The 17,150-nt window shown below is 44.5% G+C and overlaps 1 protein-coding gene across 1 annotated transcript in view; it reads right to left on the minus strand.

Annotated features, from left to right (window-relative positions):
• IFT172 (intraflagellar transport 172) overlaps positions 1-17,150 on the minus strand; it is a 37,591-nt gene that overhangs the window by 8,741 nt on the left and 11,700 nt on the right. The window contains exons 15-30 of the mRNA XM_005895744.3: positions 13,041-13,153; positions 12,029-12,196; positions 8,934-9,070; positions 8,592-8,699; positions 6,713-6,797; positions 6,325-6,417; positions 5,756-5,833; positions 5,268-5,516; positions 5,010-5,088; positions 4,726-4,846; positions 4,392-4,536; positions 3,117-3,206; positions 2,425-2,522; positions 2,125-2,260; positions 1,919-2,035; positions 1,439-1,581 (exon numbers count right to left, since the gene is read on the minus strand). Coding sequence (XP_005895806.2) covers positions 1,439-1,581; positions 1,919-2,035; positions 2,125-2,260; positions 2,425-2,522; positions 3,117-3,206; positions 4,392-4,536; positions 4,726-4,846; positions 5,010-5,088; positions 5,268-5,516; positions 5,756-5,833; positions 6,325-6,417; positions 6,713-6,797; positions 8,592-8,699; positions 8,934-9,070; positions 12,029-12,196; positions 13,041-13,153 — 1,960 coding nt within the window. The remainder of the gene's footprint in view (positions 1-1,438; positions 1,582-1,918; positions 2,036-2,124; positions 2,261-2,424; positions 2,523-3,116; positions 3,207-4,391; positions 4,537-4,725; positions 4,847-5,009; positions 5,089-5,267; positions 5,517-5,755; positions 5,834-6,324; positions 6,418-6,712; positions 6,798-8,591; positions 8,700-8,933; positions 9,071-12,028; positions 12,197-13,040; positions 13,154-17,150) is intronic.

Here is a 17,150-nt window from a genome sequence, read left to right on the forward strand (position 1 = left end):
AAGTCAAAACCACAATGAGATAACAACTCACATCTGTCAGAATGGCTATCATCAAAAAAGATCTACAAATAACAAATGCTGGTGAGGATATGGAGAGAAGGGAACCCTTATGAAATGTTGGTGGGAATATAATTTGGTGTAGCCACTATGGAAAACAGTATGGAGGTTCCTCAAAAAACTGAAAAACAGAACTACCATAAGATCCAACAATTATACTCCTGGGTATATAGCTGAAGAAAACAAAAACACTACAGATACAGGAACCCCAATGTTCATAGTAGCATTATTTGCAATAGCCAAGATATGGAAGCAACCAAGTGTCCATCAACAGATAAATTAATAAAGAAGATGTCACACACACACACACACATGAATATTCAGTTCACTTCAGTTCAGTTCAGTCGCTCAGTCGTGTCCGACTCTTTGTCATAAAAAATGAAAATTTGCCATTTCCAACAACATGGATGGACCAGGAAGATATTATGCTTAGTAAAATAAATCAGACAAAGACAAATGCTATAGGTTATTACTTATATATGAAATCTAAAAAATGAAACAAACAAATGAAAATAACAAAACAGGAACAGACTCACCGATATAGAGAACAAACCAGTAGTTACCAGTGGGGAGAGGAAAAGGGGGAAGGGTAAGACGGATAAGGAGATTAAGAGGTACAAACTACTCGGTATAAATAAACTATAAGGATACATTACACAGCACAGGGAACACAGCCAATGTTTTATAATAACCTTAAATGGAGTATAATCTATACAAAATACTGAATCACCACGTGGGACACCTGAAACAAATATTGTAAATCAACTACACTTCAAAAAATTAATAATTTAACTTAATTAAAAAAAAGAAAAGCTCATTTTGCATTTAATGGAATCACATTTCCATTGTGTGTGTATTGCTTAGTTGCTCAATCATGTCCAGCTCTTTCTGACCCTATAGACTGTGGCCCACCAGGCTCCTCTATCCATGGGATTCTCCAGGCAAGAATACTAGAGTAGGTTGCCATTTCCTTCTCCAGGGGAATCTTCCCAACTCAGGGATCAAAACCAAGTCTCCTGTATTGCAGGTAGATTCTTTACCATCTGAGCCACTGGAGAGACCTACACTTTACTCACATCACACATTACTCAGCAGTAAATTACAGGCTTAGAGCATTTTAGCTTTAAAAATTGTTCTCTTTCCTCCTTTCTCCTTAGAACAGCCAAAGATTAAACACCCTTCTGAGCCCCCAGGGGAACAGGAGCAGAATTACTAATTCATTCTTGCCTCTCTATCAAGCTCTTCCAAGGATCTCTCCTTACCACATTTCTTCACTCTTGCTTCAGCCTCTAGAAATGCTTTTAAGTTATACATCAATTTTCTTTCTCTATATAGAGGCTGTCTGGAATGGGGCCCCCAGAGAGAAGGCTTGGGGCCTCACCAGTTGTCAGCAGCATGGTCAATAGCAGCTTCCAGGAGTCCCAGCTTGTTGAGCAGTCTCACGGCAGCCTCTCCTCCTAGGCTTTTCGCCCACAGATAGGCCACGTGTTTGTGGGCATTAGCTCCTCCATGAGCCTTGGCCACCTGAAAAGCAAAGCCCCTTGGCAACCCTCCAACACAGGGGTACATGGCTGCTCCCTTGTCATCTCTGACTTGACCTCAGCTTGGAAAAAGATCAGGTACCTCTCCAGAGCAGTAGGAAGAGGGCTAAATTTCAGCTCTATTAACCTGATTAGGGTCCAAGGATGGATTTCAGGTCGTTCACAAACCATTAAAATTGTATGTGAAATTTTGTGTGTAGGTATGGACTTTTTTCAAAGACACCCACGACCAGTTTAAAATTAGACAGTTACTTGAGCGTGGGAAAGCAGGTTGGAAGGACCCTGTACATCCTTACCCAGTAAGGTGAAGACCTCCTTACCCGGTAAGCCTCTTCCCAAAGCCCATTGGACCGGTACATGTTCACTGTCGCCTTCCACTCCTGGGCCTCAAGGTAGTGATACTCAGCCTCCTGGAGTCGGCCCTCGGCCTCCAGCTCCTGGGGAGGGAGAGGCAAGTCAGGATGGGGAGAAGGGCAGATGGAGCCTCTTCGGGGGAGAAATGGGCAGCAGCAGGAGAAGGGCTCACCTTGCCCAGATGCAGGTGTGTGTCGCTGAGGAGGTCTGGGTGGTGCTTCCCTACTAAGCGGATCATATCATCATACAACTTGTGCTTTTTGAACATGGTGATGGCAAGATCAGGCTCTTCCACGGTCACATATAGCCTGGGGACAGGAGAAACACCTGTGGCCTCCTAGACCCAGATTCCTGCTGTGAGAGTCGTTCCTAAGGGATTCTGTCCCTGTCTTCTGGGCAGAGGGCATATATCTGCAGACCTCAGCCCTCAAGCCCCATATCCCGCTACACCTCTCCTGGGGCCACGGCTCACCTTTCAGCCTCTCGGTACTTGCCCTGCTTCTCCATCTCCTGAGCCTGAGTGATGTACAGCACCGAGACATCTTCTGGTCTCATGCACTTCATGGCCAGCTGTGCAGACACAGAGGGTCAGGGCAGCCTCAGGCACTAATTCCCAAGGGAAGCAGAGGGCAACACAGAGTAGACAGGGAAGTGGGGTTTCTTCAAGGAAGCCTGTTTTCACAGGAACTCTGAACTTTCCCAATAAGCACAGGAGTTTGGTTATTGCCACTCTCCTACTCAGCTCAGGGATCCCAAGTCCATAAGGAGCAGAGTAAGAACTACATTCTGCTAAGGCAGGAGGGTCAGAGATGCCCTGTGCTGGGTGGGGGCACCCGATCCCACTAACTTACTCCTATTGCACCCACTGGGCTCTGGGAGCATGAACGAGAACAGTTACCAGTGTAACTAGAGCTCCAGCAGAGGTATTTCAGATTCCCAGCTCCCAAGGCCATCTGCTCTCTTCAGAATTGCAGGTTTGGGAACTAGAGCCTCTCACGATCCTTGCCTTTCCTTTTGGCTAGGCATCAGTTACCCAGACCGTACTCTGGTACTCTTCCTTGGCTTGCAGGGAGCCCAGTGAAGTGGGGAGATTAGCGACTAGGGGAAGGGACAACACAGCCATGAAGGTAGCATTCTCTTCTCATGAATGTCACCATTGCCCACCTTGTGGGCTTGCTCCCAGCGGCCAGCCTGGGTGTACATGTCTATGGCGTCTTTCGTCCGGTCTCCCTTAGTGTAGAGCTCTTCCGCAATCTGCAGGTGAGACAGGGAGAGGCACAAGGTCAGAGTGACAGAGTGAAAGCAGCCTGGAGGAGGAAAGAACAAACCTCAGCTGGGAGGGAGCAGAGCCTGGAACTCCATTAGCGTACAGTCACAGAGAAGACAAGGTGACTGTAGGTGTCTCAGGCTTTCTTCTGTTTCGATAAAAGACCAGCCCCAAACAGTATGAGGACAATACAGTGGGAGTTTAAGATTACTTTGCTAACAAAGGTCTGTCTAGTCAAAGCTATGGTTTTTCCAGTAGTCATGTATGGATGTGAGAGTTGGAATATAAAGAAAGCTTTTGAACTTTCTTTGATGCTTTTGAACTGTGGTGTTGGAGAAGACTCTTGAGAGTCCCTTGGACTGCAAGGAGATCCAAGCAGTCAATCCTAAAAGAAATCAGTCGTGAATATTCATTGGAAGGACTGATGCTGAAGCTCAAACTCCAATACTTTGGCCACCTGATGCAAAGAACTGACTCACTGGAAAAGACCCTGATACTGGGAAAGATTGAAGGCAGGAGGAGAAGGAGATGAGATGGTTGGATGGCATTACCAACTTAATGGACATGAGTTTGAGTAAACTCCAGGAGTTGGTGATTGTCAGGGAGGCCCGGTGTGCTGCAGTCCGTGGGGTTGCAAAGAGTTGGACACGACTGAGTGGCTGAACTGAACTTAAGATGGCCTCATGTTTTTGCAGTCCATGATGATTCTATACTGTAAATATGTTGGTGATACTTTTTTTTTTAATTTAAAAAAATTTTATTGAGGTATAGTTAATTTACAATGTTGTGTTAACTTCCGCTTCAGTTTTATATATATATATACACACACACACACATATATATATATTCTTTTCCACTATGGTTTATTACAGGATATTGAATACAGTTCCCTGTGCTATACAATAGGACCTTGTTTATCCATCCTATATATAATAGTTTGCATCTGCTAATGTTGAAGTTATTCTTGAAGCATCTCTCATGCTAGAAACCTGCTTTATATGTCTGGGAGAGGGTTCTGTGTCATGTCAGAATGAAACGGTGGTGTGTTTCATTTAGGGTGGTGACACTGTTGGGCCCCAGTAAGAAGGATCTAGTGAGGTGGTCCTTCTGGGCTCTCTCCTCATCCTCCTGTACTATACTGCTTCATGCTGCAGAAAGGGGCTGTCCCTCACCTCATACTCCTGCAGCGATGCATAGTGTTGGGCCACACGAGGATAGTATTTGGACGCAGTGTTCCGGTCCTGCAGATCTAATATATAAATTGCCTTCTTCCACTGGCGGGCACCCAGGGCAGCCTCAATTGCTTTAATGGAGCACCTGGCATAGTTGGAAAAGGGATAAATGTATATGAGGAAAGAGGAAAATGGATGGAGGTAGAGATACCTCAAGCATACACCAACCCACATTTGGGGATTTCCCTTGTTTTAGTGAGGCCTTGGTGCCCTTGCTGTCCCATCACCTCTCACCTCACGTCCAAATGCCCTCTGCACCCCTGGACCACCACACCTGGCTTCGATGTAATGATTAATGGCCGCATCAAGCTGCTTCTGCTGCACCAAGTGGTCCCCCCACGCCTCCTCTAGTCTCACCACTTCCACTGGGAATGCCAACCGAGCCAGCTCCACCGCTGCCGGAGACAGAGAGGGCATTCAGTGCAGGCTTCGGGTACCATGAGGCAGAGAAGTGAGGCGTGGAGTACAAGAGAGAAGTGGAGGGATGGGGGATCCCTGAAGCCAGGTGTCAGGGGACTGTTAAGGCAGGAGTCTGCAATACTGTGGACTGGCCAGTACCTTTCATGAATGCGCTGCCTTTACAGTAGCACTCCAGAGCCTGCTGTGGATTTCGAATCTTCTCAAAGAGATCACCTGCCTGTTAACACATCCCATGTTACTTCAAAGACACCCCTACTACACAAAAATCAACTGTCAGTCCCCAGCGTGGAGGATTCAGCCAGCACTCAGGGAGGGCTGTGCACTCCAAGACACCACTGCGTAGGAGAGGGCACTGAGCCCTGGGGGCTACGGGATGGGAACTGGAAGCCAGGGTACCCGTTCATACAGCTCGCCCTTAATCAGGGCAGCAGTGATGTGCTCCACCAGCTCCGTGTTGGCCAGCAGTTCCTCTCGGTTCAGCACCAGCCGAGCAGCCTTGGCGGGGAGCCCAGCTTTGAGGTAGAGGCTGATGGCTGCTAGCCCATCCCCTTGGCTCTCCTGAAGCTCGCCTGCCCGCTCCTCTTGCTGTGTGTCCATCAGCCACTGGTAGTAACCCCGGCGCAGCTTCTCTAGGGCCGGGTGCCCCTGACATGCAGCAGAAGAGAACCAGGAGTCACGCCCCTCCTTCCTGCCCCGCTGCTTCCCATCATGTCCAATCCCACTGTAACAGCCGAAATCCTCCCAGTCACCAGCGGCCCAACTCCCCGCACTATGAGGTCCAGCCCCAACACTGTTCCAGCTCCTGCAGCCTCCTTGACAAGAAGGGGTTTCTGATACTGGTGGGCCCTAGTTCTGAACAACTGTGGGGAAGACAGAACCGGTACCTTGGCCTCAGCCACAGCGATACATTCATCCCAGCGGTGTAGCTCCTGGTACATGTCCATGGCCTCCTCAACGGCGTTCTAGGGGAGGCCGGGCAGAGGGAGGAGGGACACCAGGAAGACACGAGGATCAGAAATTAGCAAGCGCTCCTCAGCCTGGCTGAGATGCCAGTCTGTGTGGGTTGAAAGCTTCATCCTTAGTATGAAACTAAAAGAAGCATAAGCTTCAGGGCACCTTATTTGCACAGGCTCCTTCCAAAGCAACTTTTCTTAAAGAAGGCTTCTCAAACTGAATAAGCATTGGGCCTCACAAAATTGGGATCTATCTCCATGCACAAGAATTGTGGAGAACAAAGGGAGATGGTAGACTTTCTATGAAGTAAAGAAGTGATTGTCAGAACGAACCCAGAGGAGGAAATTATGGAGCAGTGAAATTCACTGTATAAACCTTTTTAAAGTTTCTCTCCAGGCCTCTGATAGCCCAGCTGACCAGTGCTCATTCTTCCTCTGAGTTTGCTTCACTTTTTTCCTCTCTGATTCCCTCTTCCATCCAGCTCCTCTGCTCCTATTACCTGTTCTAAGAAGATCATTTCCGCCAGCTTGTAGTTCTTCTCCAGCATGGCTAGTCGTGCTCGGACCTGATAAAAATCTGTTCCTTCTCCACCCTGTGGGAAAAAAGAAGGTTCTGGTTATTCTGTTGGTGCCCACGAACAATTCTGTCTGTGTAAGTGGAGACAGGAAGGTCAGACAGATGTGGAGGCTAAAGGCTTAGGAAGCTGAAAAACTTGGGGCTTAGAGGCTTGAGGTTGGCAAACAACTCCAAAATGGCCTGACTTGAAGGTGGTGATGGGGAGGGCAGGGTAGAGGAAATTAGCCATGGCTGGAAAGCTAAGAGTCGTGGGTCTGAGTGCCAAGAGAAATCTCAGCTCAAAAAAGTGAACGAATCAGGAGAATACTTACATATTCCCGAGACACTTGATCTGCAATCTCATTGGTTTCATGGAGGAACCGAGCTTTTGCAACATGTCCCAGAGCAGAAAAGCACCTAAAGTATGGAAGCAATAACAATAACAATATTATTATAGAATCATAATTAATTCATTGGTTTAGCAGATATACGATGAGCATCGTTATATGCCAGGCACTTGTTCTTGCCACTGGGGACACAAAAACAAAGATGAGGGCCTGGCTCTCAGGGAACTTACTTTCTAGTGGAAACAGATAATTAGCAAACAAATAAACAAAGATTAATTGAAATAATGGAAAATGAAACTGAGGGGACTATTTAAGTTGGTTGTCAGAGAAGGCCTGTTCCAGGAGCTGTCATCTGAGCTGAGACCTGAATCCAAGAAAGAGCCCATCATGCCAAGATGGAGGAAAATTACTCCAGGCAGAGGGAGAAGCTAGTATAAAGGGCCCAAGGCAGGAGTGAGCTTGGTGTGCTCAAAGGGACAAAGGATGCCTGTGTGGCTGGAGACTAATGGGCAAGTACCTGATATGAGAAGGAAGCAGGGTCAAAGCTTGTGGGGCCTTAGGAGTTTGTGTTTTATACAAAGCACAAGCAAGAAAATGATCTAACTTATGTTTTTAAAAAATTCCCATAGCTGCTATGGTTCTAAGGATTGTAGGGGTCTAAGTAGCAGTTTCTAATTAATTAAGAGACTAATTAAGAGGTTTTTGCACCACTGTATGCAGGAGATGGTGGTGGTCTGTTCTAGGGTGGAGACAGTAGGGTTGAACAACTAAGAGATTTGGGGTACGTTATAAAGACCCTGGCTTATTGTCCCTATGACTTGAAGTGAGTCTAGCTGTGGGGGGATGGGATAAAAGGGACCAAGGATGAATCTTTGCCAAAGCCACACAGCTGACGTTTAATGAGCATTTCTGGTCTGTGCCCTTTGCACAGATCCTTTCATTGAGTCTCCCCTATCACTGCCACTCTGCCACTCTTCTTTACCATACTGCAAGGTGAATACTGTTATTATCCTCATTTCATAGAGAAAATGGAGAAGCCAAGGCTTGAGAAGGTTAAGTTAATCTCTCTAAAGTTACATAGTTGGTAAATGGAATCAAGATTTGAAACAGGAGAGTCTGGAGTCCCATGTTTTTCCTGTAAATTACACTCCTATAGCATTATTGGAATATACACGTCAACACATAGATTGTAGGGTAGGAGCGTTAAACACTTGGAAGCAGCACCTAGTTACAAGGTGGGGGAGTGAAAACAATAAAAGACATACTCTTATAGGAAGTCAGATAAAAACAAATATCATACAACATCGCTTATATTTGGAATCTAGAAAATGGTAGAGATGAACTTATTTGCAAAGCAGAAATAGTCTCAGTTGCAGAGAACAAACTTATGGTTGCCAAAGGAAGAAGAGGGGATGGGATGAAGTGGGAGATTGGGATTGACATATATACACTACAAATGTATCTAATCAAACAGATAACTAATGAGAGCCCACTGTACAGCACAGGGAACTCTACTCCGTGTTCTGTGGTGACCTATATGGGGAGGAAATCTATAAAAAGGGGATATATGTATATGTGTATGAATGCCTGATTCACTTTGTTGTTCAGCAAGAAATTAACACAACACTGTAAAGCAACTATAGACCAATAAAAATTTTAAAAAATAAATAAAAGCCATACTCTCATACTCTAGGATGGGAGGATGTTTGGAATAACTGCACTGTGGAAGGGTTCCATGACATCTGTTGGCATGGGAAGGCAAGAGGTGCCCCAACCCTGGGGAGGAGCAGCCCACAGGGAAGACACTGTGCGGCCATCTCTCCCTCCGAGCTGCCTGGCACCTGGGTTCCACAGCCCGGCTCACCTCTCAGCAATGTGTAGCTGCTTTGCTTCCAGTGACAGCTTACTCAAGGTTTTCCACATTGCTTCTGTTTCTGGGGTCATTTCCAGAGTTTCCAAGAAGGCTGTGGCCCTGCAGAGGGAAGGAAGCAAAGCACAAGGAATGAGTCCAAGGTCAGGAAGACACTAAGGAATATTGGTGATGGGGCAGCAAGAGGATGGGGGAGGCAATTATTTGCCCTTTTTGTCTAATCTCCCAGGACCACCAGGTCCTTTTCAGACATGGCTGGTTTTGCTGTCTACCTCAGGCAGGTCCTCAGACCCAGACTTCCCCACCACCGTGCTGGTTATCAGCCTCATGTCTCACCGGGTGTAGTTGCCGTCATCAATGGCTGTTCCAAACTCAATAAGGCCCTCATCCAGGGTGTAGGCAACTGTAGTCACACCTTCAGTCACCATCACCTCCGTCTTTCCCCCACCTCGCTCCAGACCTACAACATCACCCTGTAAAAATTCAATCCCCCCACCCCACCAGAATTCCAGGTGAATGTTGACACAGGCTCAACTGCAGAAAAGACCCACCCTCATCCAACCCTACTGCTCACACTCTGAGGGAATGACAATACTCTGTTTTTCTGACACTTCCCTCAAGCATATAAAAATTCCCCATCTGTGGGGTTAAAGTACATCCTTGGGTTAAAGTACACCATAGCTATGATAGCACTAGTGGCTAGGGATAAGTTGACAAAGTGTGGCATCCACTTCTGCTGCCAGCAGTACCATGACTTGGTATTCATTTAGCTGGAGAACCTTGGTAAAGGTTCTCCAGCTAAAATTCAACTTGAACTTGGAACATCCTTTTTAATGTATTGCTGAGTTCAACTGAAGAAATCACTAGGAAAGCTTCCTGCTCCCTCTCCCACCCTTCCCTTCCACAAAAAGAAAGAAAGGTCAGTAAGTTAAAACCAAAAGAAAAAAAAAAGAGAGCAGGAAAAAAATGTAAGGTGAGCAGATGGGAAAACTATAGTTACCCTAAGGCAAACACAGTATTAGGAGAGTAAACTTTGGGTCCTTCAGCAGAATGGGGAGGTCAAATCTGAGGATTTCTCATTAAACGTGGATCCTCTATTCAGTAAAGGAAACCAAAGGAGTATATAGATCATTAACATGCCTGATTCCTGCATAAGCAAATACAGATCATCCCTGGAGGAAAGCACGTCCAACTAAGGCCCTCAGGATTCCAAAAGATGACATTCAATGTAACATGAGCTCACAATTAAAAACTAGCAAAATACCACTTAACAAACCACTAGCAGGGAGTAAACAATAACTACAGACAAGTTTCAGACCTCCAGAGATCTGGGATATAAAAAATAACAGGAAAAAAGACAGTTATGGAATATAAAATAATTATGTGTGAAACATTAGAGACCCAAAAGATGAAATATTAAGACAGGAACAAGAGACTATCAAAAAATAGTCAGGCAGGTTGGAGAAAGAACCAAGTAAAGCCTTTAATTTTTGAAGTGGAAAAACAATACAATAGATGGTTTAAATAGTAGATTAGACAATGATGAAAGTGAACCGATGAACTGAAAGATGTATTTTAAGAAATTATCCAGAATGGGAGGCGAGTTTGGGGGAGAATGGATACTTATATATGTATGGCTTTGCTATACACCTGAAACAATCACAACATTGTTCATCCAATATAAATCCAATATGAAGTAAAAAGTTTTTTTAAAAAAGAAATTATCCAGAATTTACCATGGAGCTAAAAAAAATTTAGCATGAAAAGGCACAGAAGACAGGACAAGAAATCTAACATATGCCTAATTAGAGTTTTGATGGAGAGACTAGAGAATATGAGAGAAGAAGCAATGTTTAAATAGGTTATGGTTGAGAAATTTCCAAGACTGATGGAAATATACTTACAAATATAGGAAGCACAATATACACCAAGCAAGATAAATAAAAAGAAGTTTATATCCAGACATATTGTAGTGAAATTTCAACACATCCAAAAAAAAAAAAAAGAGATTAAAAAAGAAAGATTTTTAAAGCAACCAGAGAGAAAAGACAGACCACCTATATAGAAGGGGCTATTTAGTAAACCTGCCAGAACAAAAGAGGTCAATCAATGGGAAAACATTTGTAAAAGGCTAAGAAAAATTAACTGTCAATCTAGAATTGGGTAGTGAGCCCAAGTATCTTTCAATAGCAAAGCTCTAAGTAAAAATAGTTTCAGATAATCAAAACCTGAGCATTTTATCATCAAAAGACTTTAAAGAATCTTCTAAATGTTACACTTCAAGAAGAGGAAGAAAAATAACTCCCGAGGGAAGATCAGCAGGTTAAAGGGAAAGGTGAATGGGGAAACTGGCACTATGATGGTAAGTCTAACCAAATTCTGTCTGTGTAAAACAGTAATGTCTAGCTTTGCGGATGACAGAAAGGAACAGAATACTAGACAACAGGGTCTTCCCTGGTGGTCCAGTGGCTAAGACTCCACATTCCCAATGCAGAGTGCCTGGTTTGATCCCTGGTCAGGGAACTAGATCCCACATGCCGTAACTAATAGTTCATACGCTGCAACTAAAAGATGCTGCAGCTAAGACCTGGAGCAGCCAAATAAGTAAATAAAATAAATATTACAAAGAACGACAACACTAAACAACAATGGCAAAGGGGAGGGAATCAAAGTTAAAGCCTTGTATGGTCCTTGTCTGCAGTGCAGTGGAGGGTGGGTGGATGCTGCTTAAATTCAGACTTTGTTAATTTAAATACATAGTGAACTTTTAAGGGTAATTACTATAGAAACAGGATATTTAATCTTCAAACCAAAAAAAGGTATTTACAAAAGGACAAGCTCCCACCCCCACAATCAAACCTTAATCAGTCTAAAATGAAGCAAAAAAGGAGGGGAAAAAAAAGAGATTGAGAAAAGAATAAAAAGAAAGCATCAAGTGCTCTATATACACCCGTGGCAGTCATCCTAGCCTAGCACACGGGCCTCTTTTCTGTTTCCATAGGCTCCTCCCATATTTGGGATATTACTGTGTGTATGAGGTTGTCATGGGGTAGGACAGAGGGTGTGATCAGCAGTCTGAAAAAAACAGAACTCTGAATGGCTTGTAACAGAGAATCAGCACATAAGGAGGTGTGATATGGAATTCCTCCTCGACTGGGGATCTTCCAGTCTAAGGGAACTCCACAATTCGACTTGGTGAATTCCCACTATAATAGGGACCAGTACTCTGAGGGTCTAATATAATGTCAGAAATTTGAACAAGGATGGCTCTGGGGCCCAGACCACTGTGGGAAGCAGTCTAAGTGTCACCTGCCAACTCCATCAGAGAGGTTATGGGTGGCAGGCAGAGAAACCAAGCAGCCTTCCCAGTTTCCTTGGGTTCCGATTAATCAGCCCGACACTATGTGTGAGGTGCCCTGACGTGGACATACCCTGATAGACGACGTGGTGACCCTCTCGGGTGCCTCAATGTTGTACCACACACACAAGTTGTTTCGGTTCTGAGCCACCAGCACATCACTTCCTGGGACCCACTGCACGTAGGAGCAGAAGTTGAGGATCATCGTCTTAGAGCAGCTTTCAATATCGTATAGATGCAACTGGAGGAGGAAGAAGTAGATACACAATTAAGAAAAGATGTGGGTGTCTTCCCATCTGGACCATTTCCTAATGGGGAAATGTGGTGAGCTAGCCCACTAGTCAGGTACATGCTGAATTTCAAAGCTTACTGAACTTCGACCATAAACCCTTCAAGTTCATGCTCACTTGGTATATTCTGACACTGGCCAAATAAGAGATGACCAAAAGAGCAAAGGGCTACACCCTAGGAATTTAAGTTAGGTGAAGGTCAGACTTTCATTCCTAGAATAACTCTGGGCCAGAGTTATCAGTCTGGATTACAAAAATAAGGTCATGAGACAAATTAAATGGCCTGGAAATAAGTGATGTGGCTTTTACATCACAGTGAAAATGAAATAAAAAATCACCAGGTAGTCCCCGAGGTCGAACTCACTGGCGATACCACACTGAGATCAGAATCAATAAAGGGCTGGGGGAGACTGTCCTCAAGTCAGCGTCAGTGCTAAGTGTGGCCGAAGAGCACTGGAGCAGTAGGTGTGGTAAAGGTCAGCTGGGCGGTGAGGAAGAGGAATGCAGGGGTGAGGGTGGTTCATGAAGTCACAGATTTGTGAATAGTAAGAGACACACCAACTCCCAAATTCCCCTCGTGATTTTGGTGCCTGCATGATACAATCTCTCAGGGTAAAATGGGATGCGTGGTGATATTAGATTTAGAAAATGTTGATCCTTCTGTGCTGTTCATTATGCTTATGGCATAGCCCCAAGAAATCATGTCCCATTCTGCCTCCCACTTCCCCTGGTGGCAGCTAGTACCACATCCTTTACGGACCAGTCAGTGGTTAAGGCCTTAGTAACCCTTCTCACACGAAGTTTCCGGTCCCTGAAGAGAAGCTTGTGCCCAGTCTCATTAAGTTCCAGCCAATCCACACGGCTCTCATGGCTGATGGTACCAATGTTGTAGCCGCCAATCAGGTCCACTAGAGAGTAAAGGAAACAGGGTGAAAAAGACAGATTCCACATAATTACGTACAAAGCATGAGGTGGCTTAGGAAAGTTTGGTTTTAAGAATGTTGCATTAGTCTAGAGCACATCACTCAGGAGTACAAATGGTCAGTATAATATAGTTTTGCTAAGTTGTTTCAGATGCCGTGTTTCTTCTAAATTTACAGAGATTTCATTTAACTCCAGAGTTAAGTTAGAAGATCCAGATCCACCAAGAAATCTGATTCCTCTCTGGGACTCTGGGATTCGTCTCATAGCAGATCAGAACTATGGCTTCTGTTACTCATGATAAGCCCCAGTTACAGCAAGCCTACCAATGAGAGAAAGCTGATGAACGAAATGACCTCAGTGATCACAGGTGCTCCAAGGAGTTACCTGTACACCTGCGTAAAAATACAGAGGGTCCATCAGTGTTGAAGGTGCACAGACACAATAGGAGGAACCTCTGACTAAAGTTAGGTGGGTCAGTGTAGAGGATAAATATTAGCTGGGTCTGAGTTTTGTAGATAACATTAAGAAACAATCATGTTTAGAACAGACCACTCAGGGTTGGCTAGGATGCTTTCAGGGAGTCTCCTGAAAAAAGCCCATTCACAGCTCCTATATATTATCTTATGCATTGTGATCCACACAGTCAAAGGCTTTGGCATAATCAATAAAGCAGAAATAGATGCTTTTCTGGAACTCTCTTGCTTTTTTGATGATCCAGCGGATGTTGGCAATTTGATCTCTGGTTCCTCTGCCTTTTCTAAAACCAGCTTGAACATCTGGAACTTCACGGTTCACGTATTGCTGAAGCCTGGCTTGGAGAATTTTAAGCATCACTTTACTAGCATGTGAGATGACTGCAATTGTGTGGTAGTTTGAGCATTCTTTGGCACTGCCTTTCTTTGAGATTGGAATGAAAACTGACCTTTTCCAGTCCTGTGGCCACTGCTGAGTTTTCCAAATTTGCTGGCATATTGAGTGCAACACTTTCACAGCATCATTTCTGCTTTACTGACTATGCCAAAGCCTTTGACTGTGTGGATCACAATAAATTGTGGACAATTCTGAAAGAGATGGGAATACCGGACCACCTGACCTGCCTCTTGAGAAACCTGTATGCAGGTCAGGAAGCAACAGTTAGAACTGGACATGGAACAACAGACTGGTTCCAAATAGAAAAAGGAGCACATCAAGGCTGTATATTGTCACCCTGCTTATTTAACTTATATGCAGAGTACATCATGAGAAACACTGGGCTGGAAGAAGCATGAGCTGGAATCAAGATTGCTGGGAGAAATATCAATAACTTCAGATATACAGATGACACCACCCTTACGGCAGCAAGCGAAGAGGAACTAAAGAGCCTCTTGATGAAAGTGAAAGTGGAGAGTGAAAAAGTTGCCTTAAAACTTAACATTCAGAAAACTAACATCATGGCATCTGGTCCCATCACTTCATGGGAAGTAGATGCGGAAACAGTGGAAACAGTGGCTGATTTTAATTTTCTGGGCTCCAAAATCACTGTAGATGGTGACTGCAGCCATGAAATTAAAAGACGCTTCCTCCTTGGAAGGAAAGTTATGACCAACCTAGATAGCATATTAAAAAGCAGAGACATTACTTTGTCAACAAACGTCCATCTAGTCAAGGCTATGGTTTTTCCAGTGGTCATGTATGGATGTGAGAGTTGGACTATAAAGAAAGCTGAGCACTGAAGAATTGATGCTTTTGAACTGTGGTGTTGGAGAAGACTTGAGGGTCCCTTGGACTGCAAGGAGATCCAACCAGTCCATCCTACAGGAGATCAGTCCTGGGTGTTCATTGGAAGGACTGATGTTGAAGCTGAAACTCCAATACTTTGGCCACCTGATGTGAAGAGCTGACTCATTTGACAAGACCCTAATGCTGGGAAAGATTGAGGGCAGGAGGAGAAGGGGATGACAGAGGAGAAGATGGTTGGATGGCATCACTGACTCAATGGACGTGGGTTTGGGTGGACTCTGGGTGTTGGTGATGGACAGGGAGGCCTGGTGTGCTGCGATTCATGGGGTCGCAAAAAGTCAGACACAACTGAGCGACTGAACCGAACTGAACTGAACTGATATATTGTCAATTCTGGAGAAAGCACTGGCAACCCACTCCAGTGTTCTTGTCTGGAGAATCCCAGGGACTGGGGAGCCTGGTGGGCTGCCGTCTATGGCGTTGCACAGAGTCGGAAATGACTGAAGCGACTTAGCAGCAGCAGCAGCATACATTGTCAATTATCTTATACATTATCAATGAGCAATGTGCTTGCTTTTGTTATATATGCTTAGGATCAGATTGCCAACATCCACTGGATCATCGAAAAAGCAAGAGAGTTCCAGAAAAACATCTATTTCTGCTTTATTGACTATGCCAAAGCCTTTGACTGTGTGGATCAGAATAAACTGTGGACAATTCTGAAAGAGATGGGAATACCAGACCACCTGACCTGCCTCTTGAGAAACCTGTATGCAGGTCAGGAAGCACCAGTTAGAACTGGACATGGAACAACAGACTGGTTCCAACAGGAAAAGGAGTACGTCAAGGCTGTATATGGTCACCCTGCTTATTTAACTTCTATGCAGAGTACATCATGAGAAACGCTGGGCTGGAAGAAGCACGAGCTGGAATCAAGATTGCCGGGAGAAATATCAATAACCTCAGATATGCAGATGACACCACCCTTATGGCAGAAAGTGAAGAGGAACTAAAAAGCCTCTTGATGAAAGTGAAAGAGGAGAGTGAAAAAGTTGGCTTAAAACTCAACATTCAGAAAATGAAGATCATGGCATCTGGTCCCATCACTTCATGGCAAATAGATGGGGAAACAATGGAAACAGTGTCAGACTTTATTTTTCTGGGCTCCAAAATCACTGCAGATGGTGACTGCAGCCATGAAATTAAAAGACGCTTACTCCTCGGAAGGAAAGTTATGACCAACCTAGATAGCATATTCAAAAGCAGAGACATTACTTTGCCAACAAAGGTCCATCTAGTCAAGGCTATGGTTTTTCCAGTGGTCATGTATGGATGCGAGAGTTGGACTGTGAAGAAAGCTGAGCGCCGAAGAATTGATGCTTCTGAACTGTGGTGTTGGAGAAGACTCTTGAGAGTCCCTTGGACTGCAAGGAGATCCAACCAGTCCATTCTGAAGGAGATCAGCCCTGGGATTTCTTCGGAAGGAATGATGCTAAAGCTGAAACTCCAGTACTTTGGCCACCTCATGTGAAGAGCTGACTCATTGGAAAAGACTCTGATGCTGGGAAGGATTGGGGGCAGGAGGAGAAGGGGACGACATAGGATGAGATGGCTGGATGGCATCACGGACTTGATGGACGTGAGTTTGAGTGAACTCCGGGAGTTGGCGATGGACAGGGAGGCCTGGCATGCTGCGATTATTGGGGTCACAAAGAGTCAGACACGACTGAGCGACTGAACTGAACTGAACTGAACTGACTGAAGCTAAAAACCAAATGCCAGCTGATATCCACAACTGGGATGACCAACTTAAAAATGAATTTTTCTTTAATTCAAAAGCAAAATCAGTAAATCCATGTTTTAACGCCTCAATTATAAGTACAATTAGAAAGTGCTAAAGCTGTGGGGACCCTATTTCTATGAGCACCCTGAAATTACATACAAAATTATGTGTGTAGATATTTTTCTGGGAAAGGATTTATGCTTTTAATTAGACACTCAAAGGGGTTGGTGACCCAAAAAAGTTAAGAGATAAACTCTGTCAGTGTACACTGAAGATGAGACCTACAGAGTGAGGTGACTTGTCCAAAGTCATATGGCTCACTACTGCTATTAGAACTTAGGCCAGTGGACTGTGTTATTATTTGCATTATACTTATATTTCTGAGCTCAGAAACCTCATATGAAATATAAAACTCTAGAAATGTAAAAATATCTTAAGGACAGACCCATATGTATATGGAAACTTGATTTATGAGAGAT

Source organism: Bos mutus, chromosome 11 (genome assembly GCF_027580195.1).
Source record: "Bos mutus isolate GX-2022 chromosome 11, NWIPB_WYAK_1.1, whole genome shotgun sequence".
In the NCBI taxonomy this organism is placed as follows: domain Eukaryota; kingdom Metazoa; phylum Chordata; class Mammalia; order Artiodactyla; family Bovidae; genus Bos; species Bos mutus.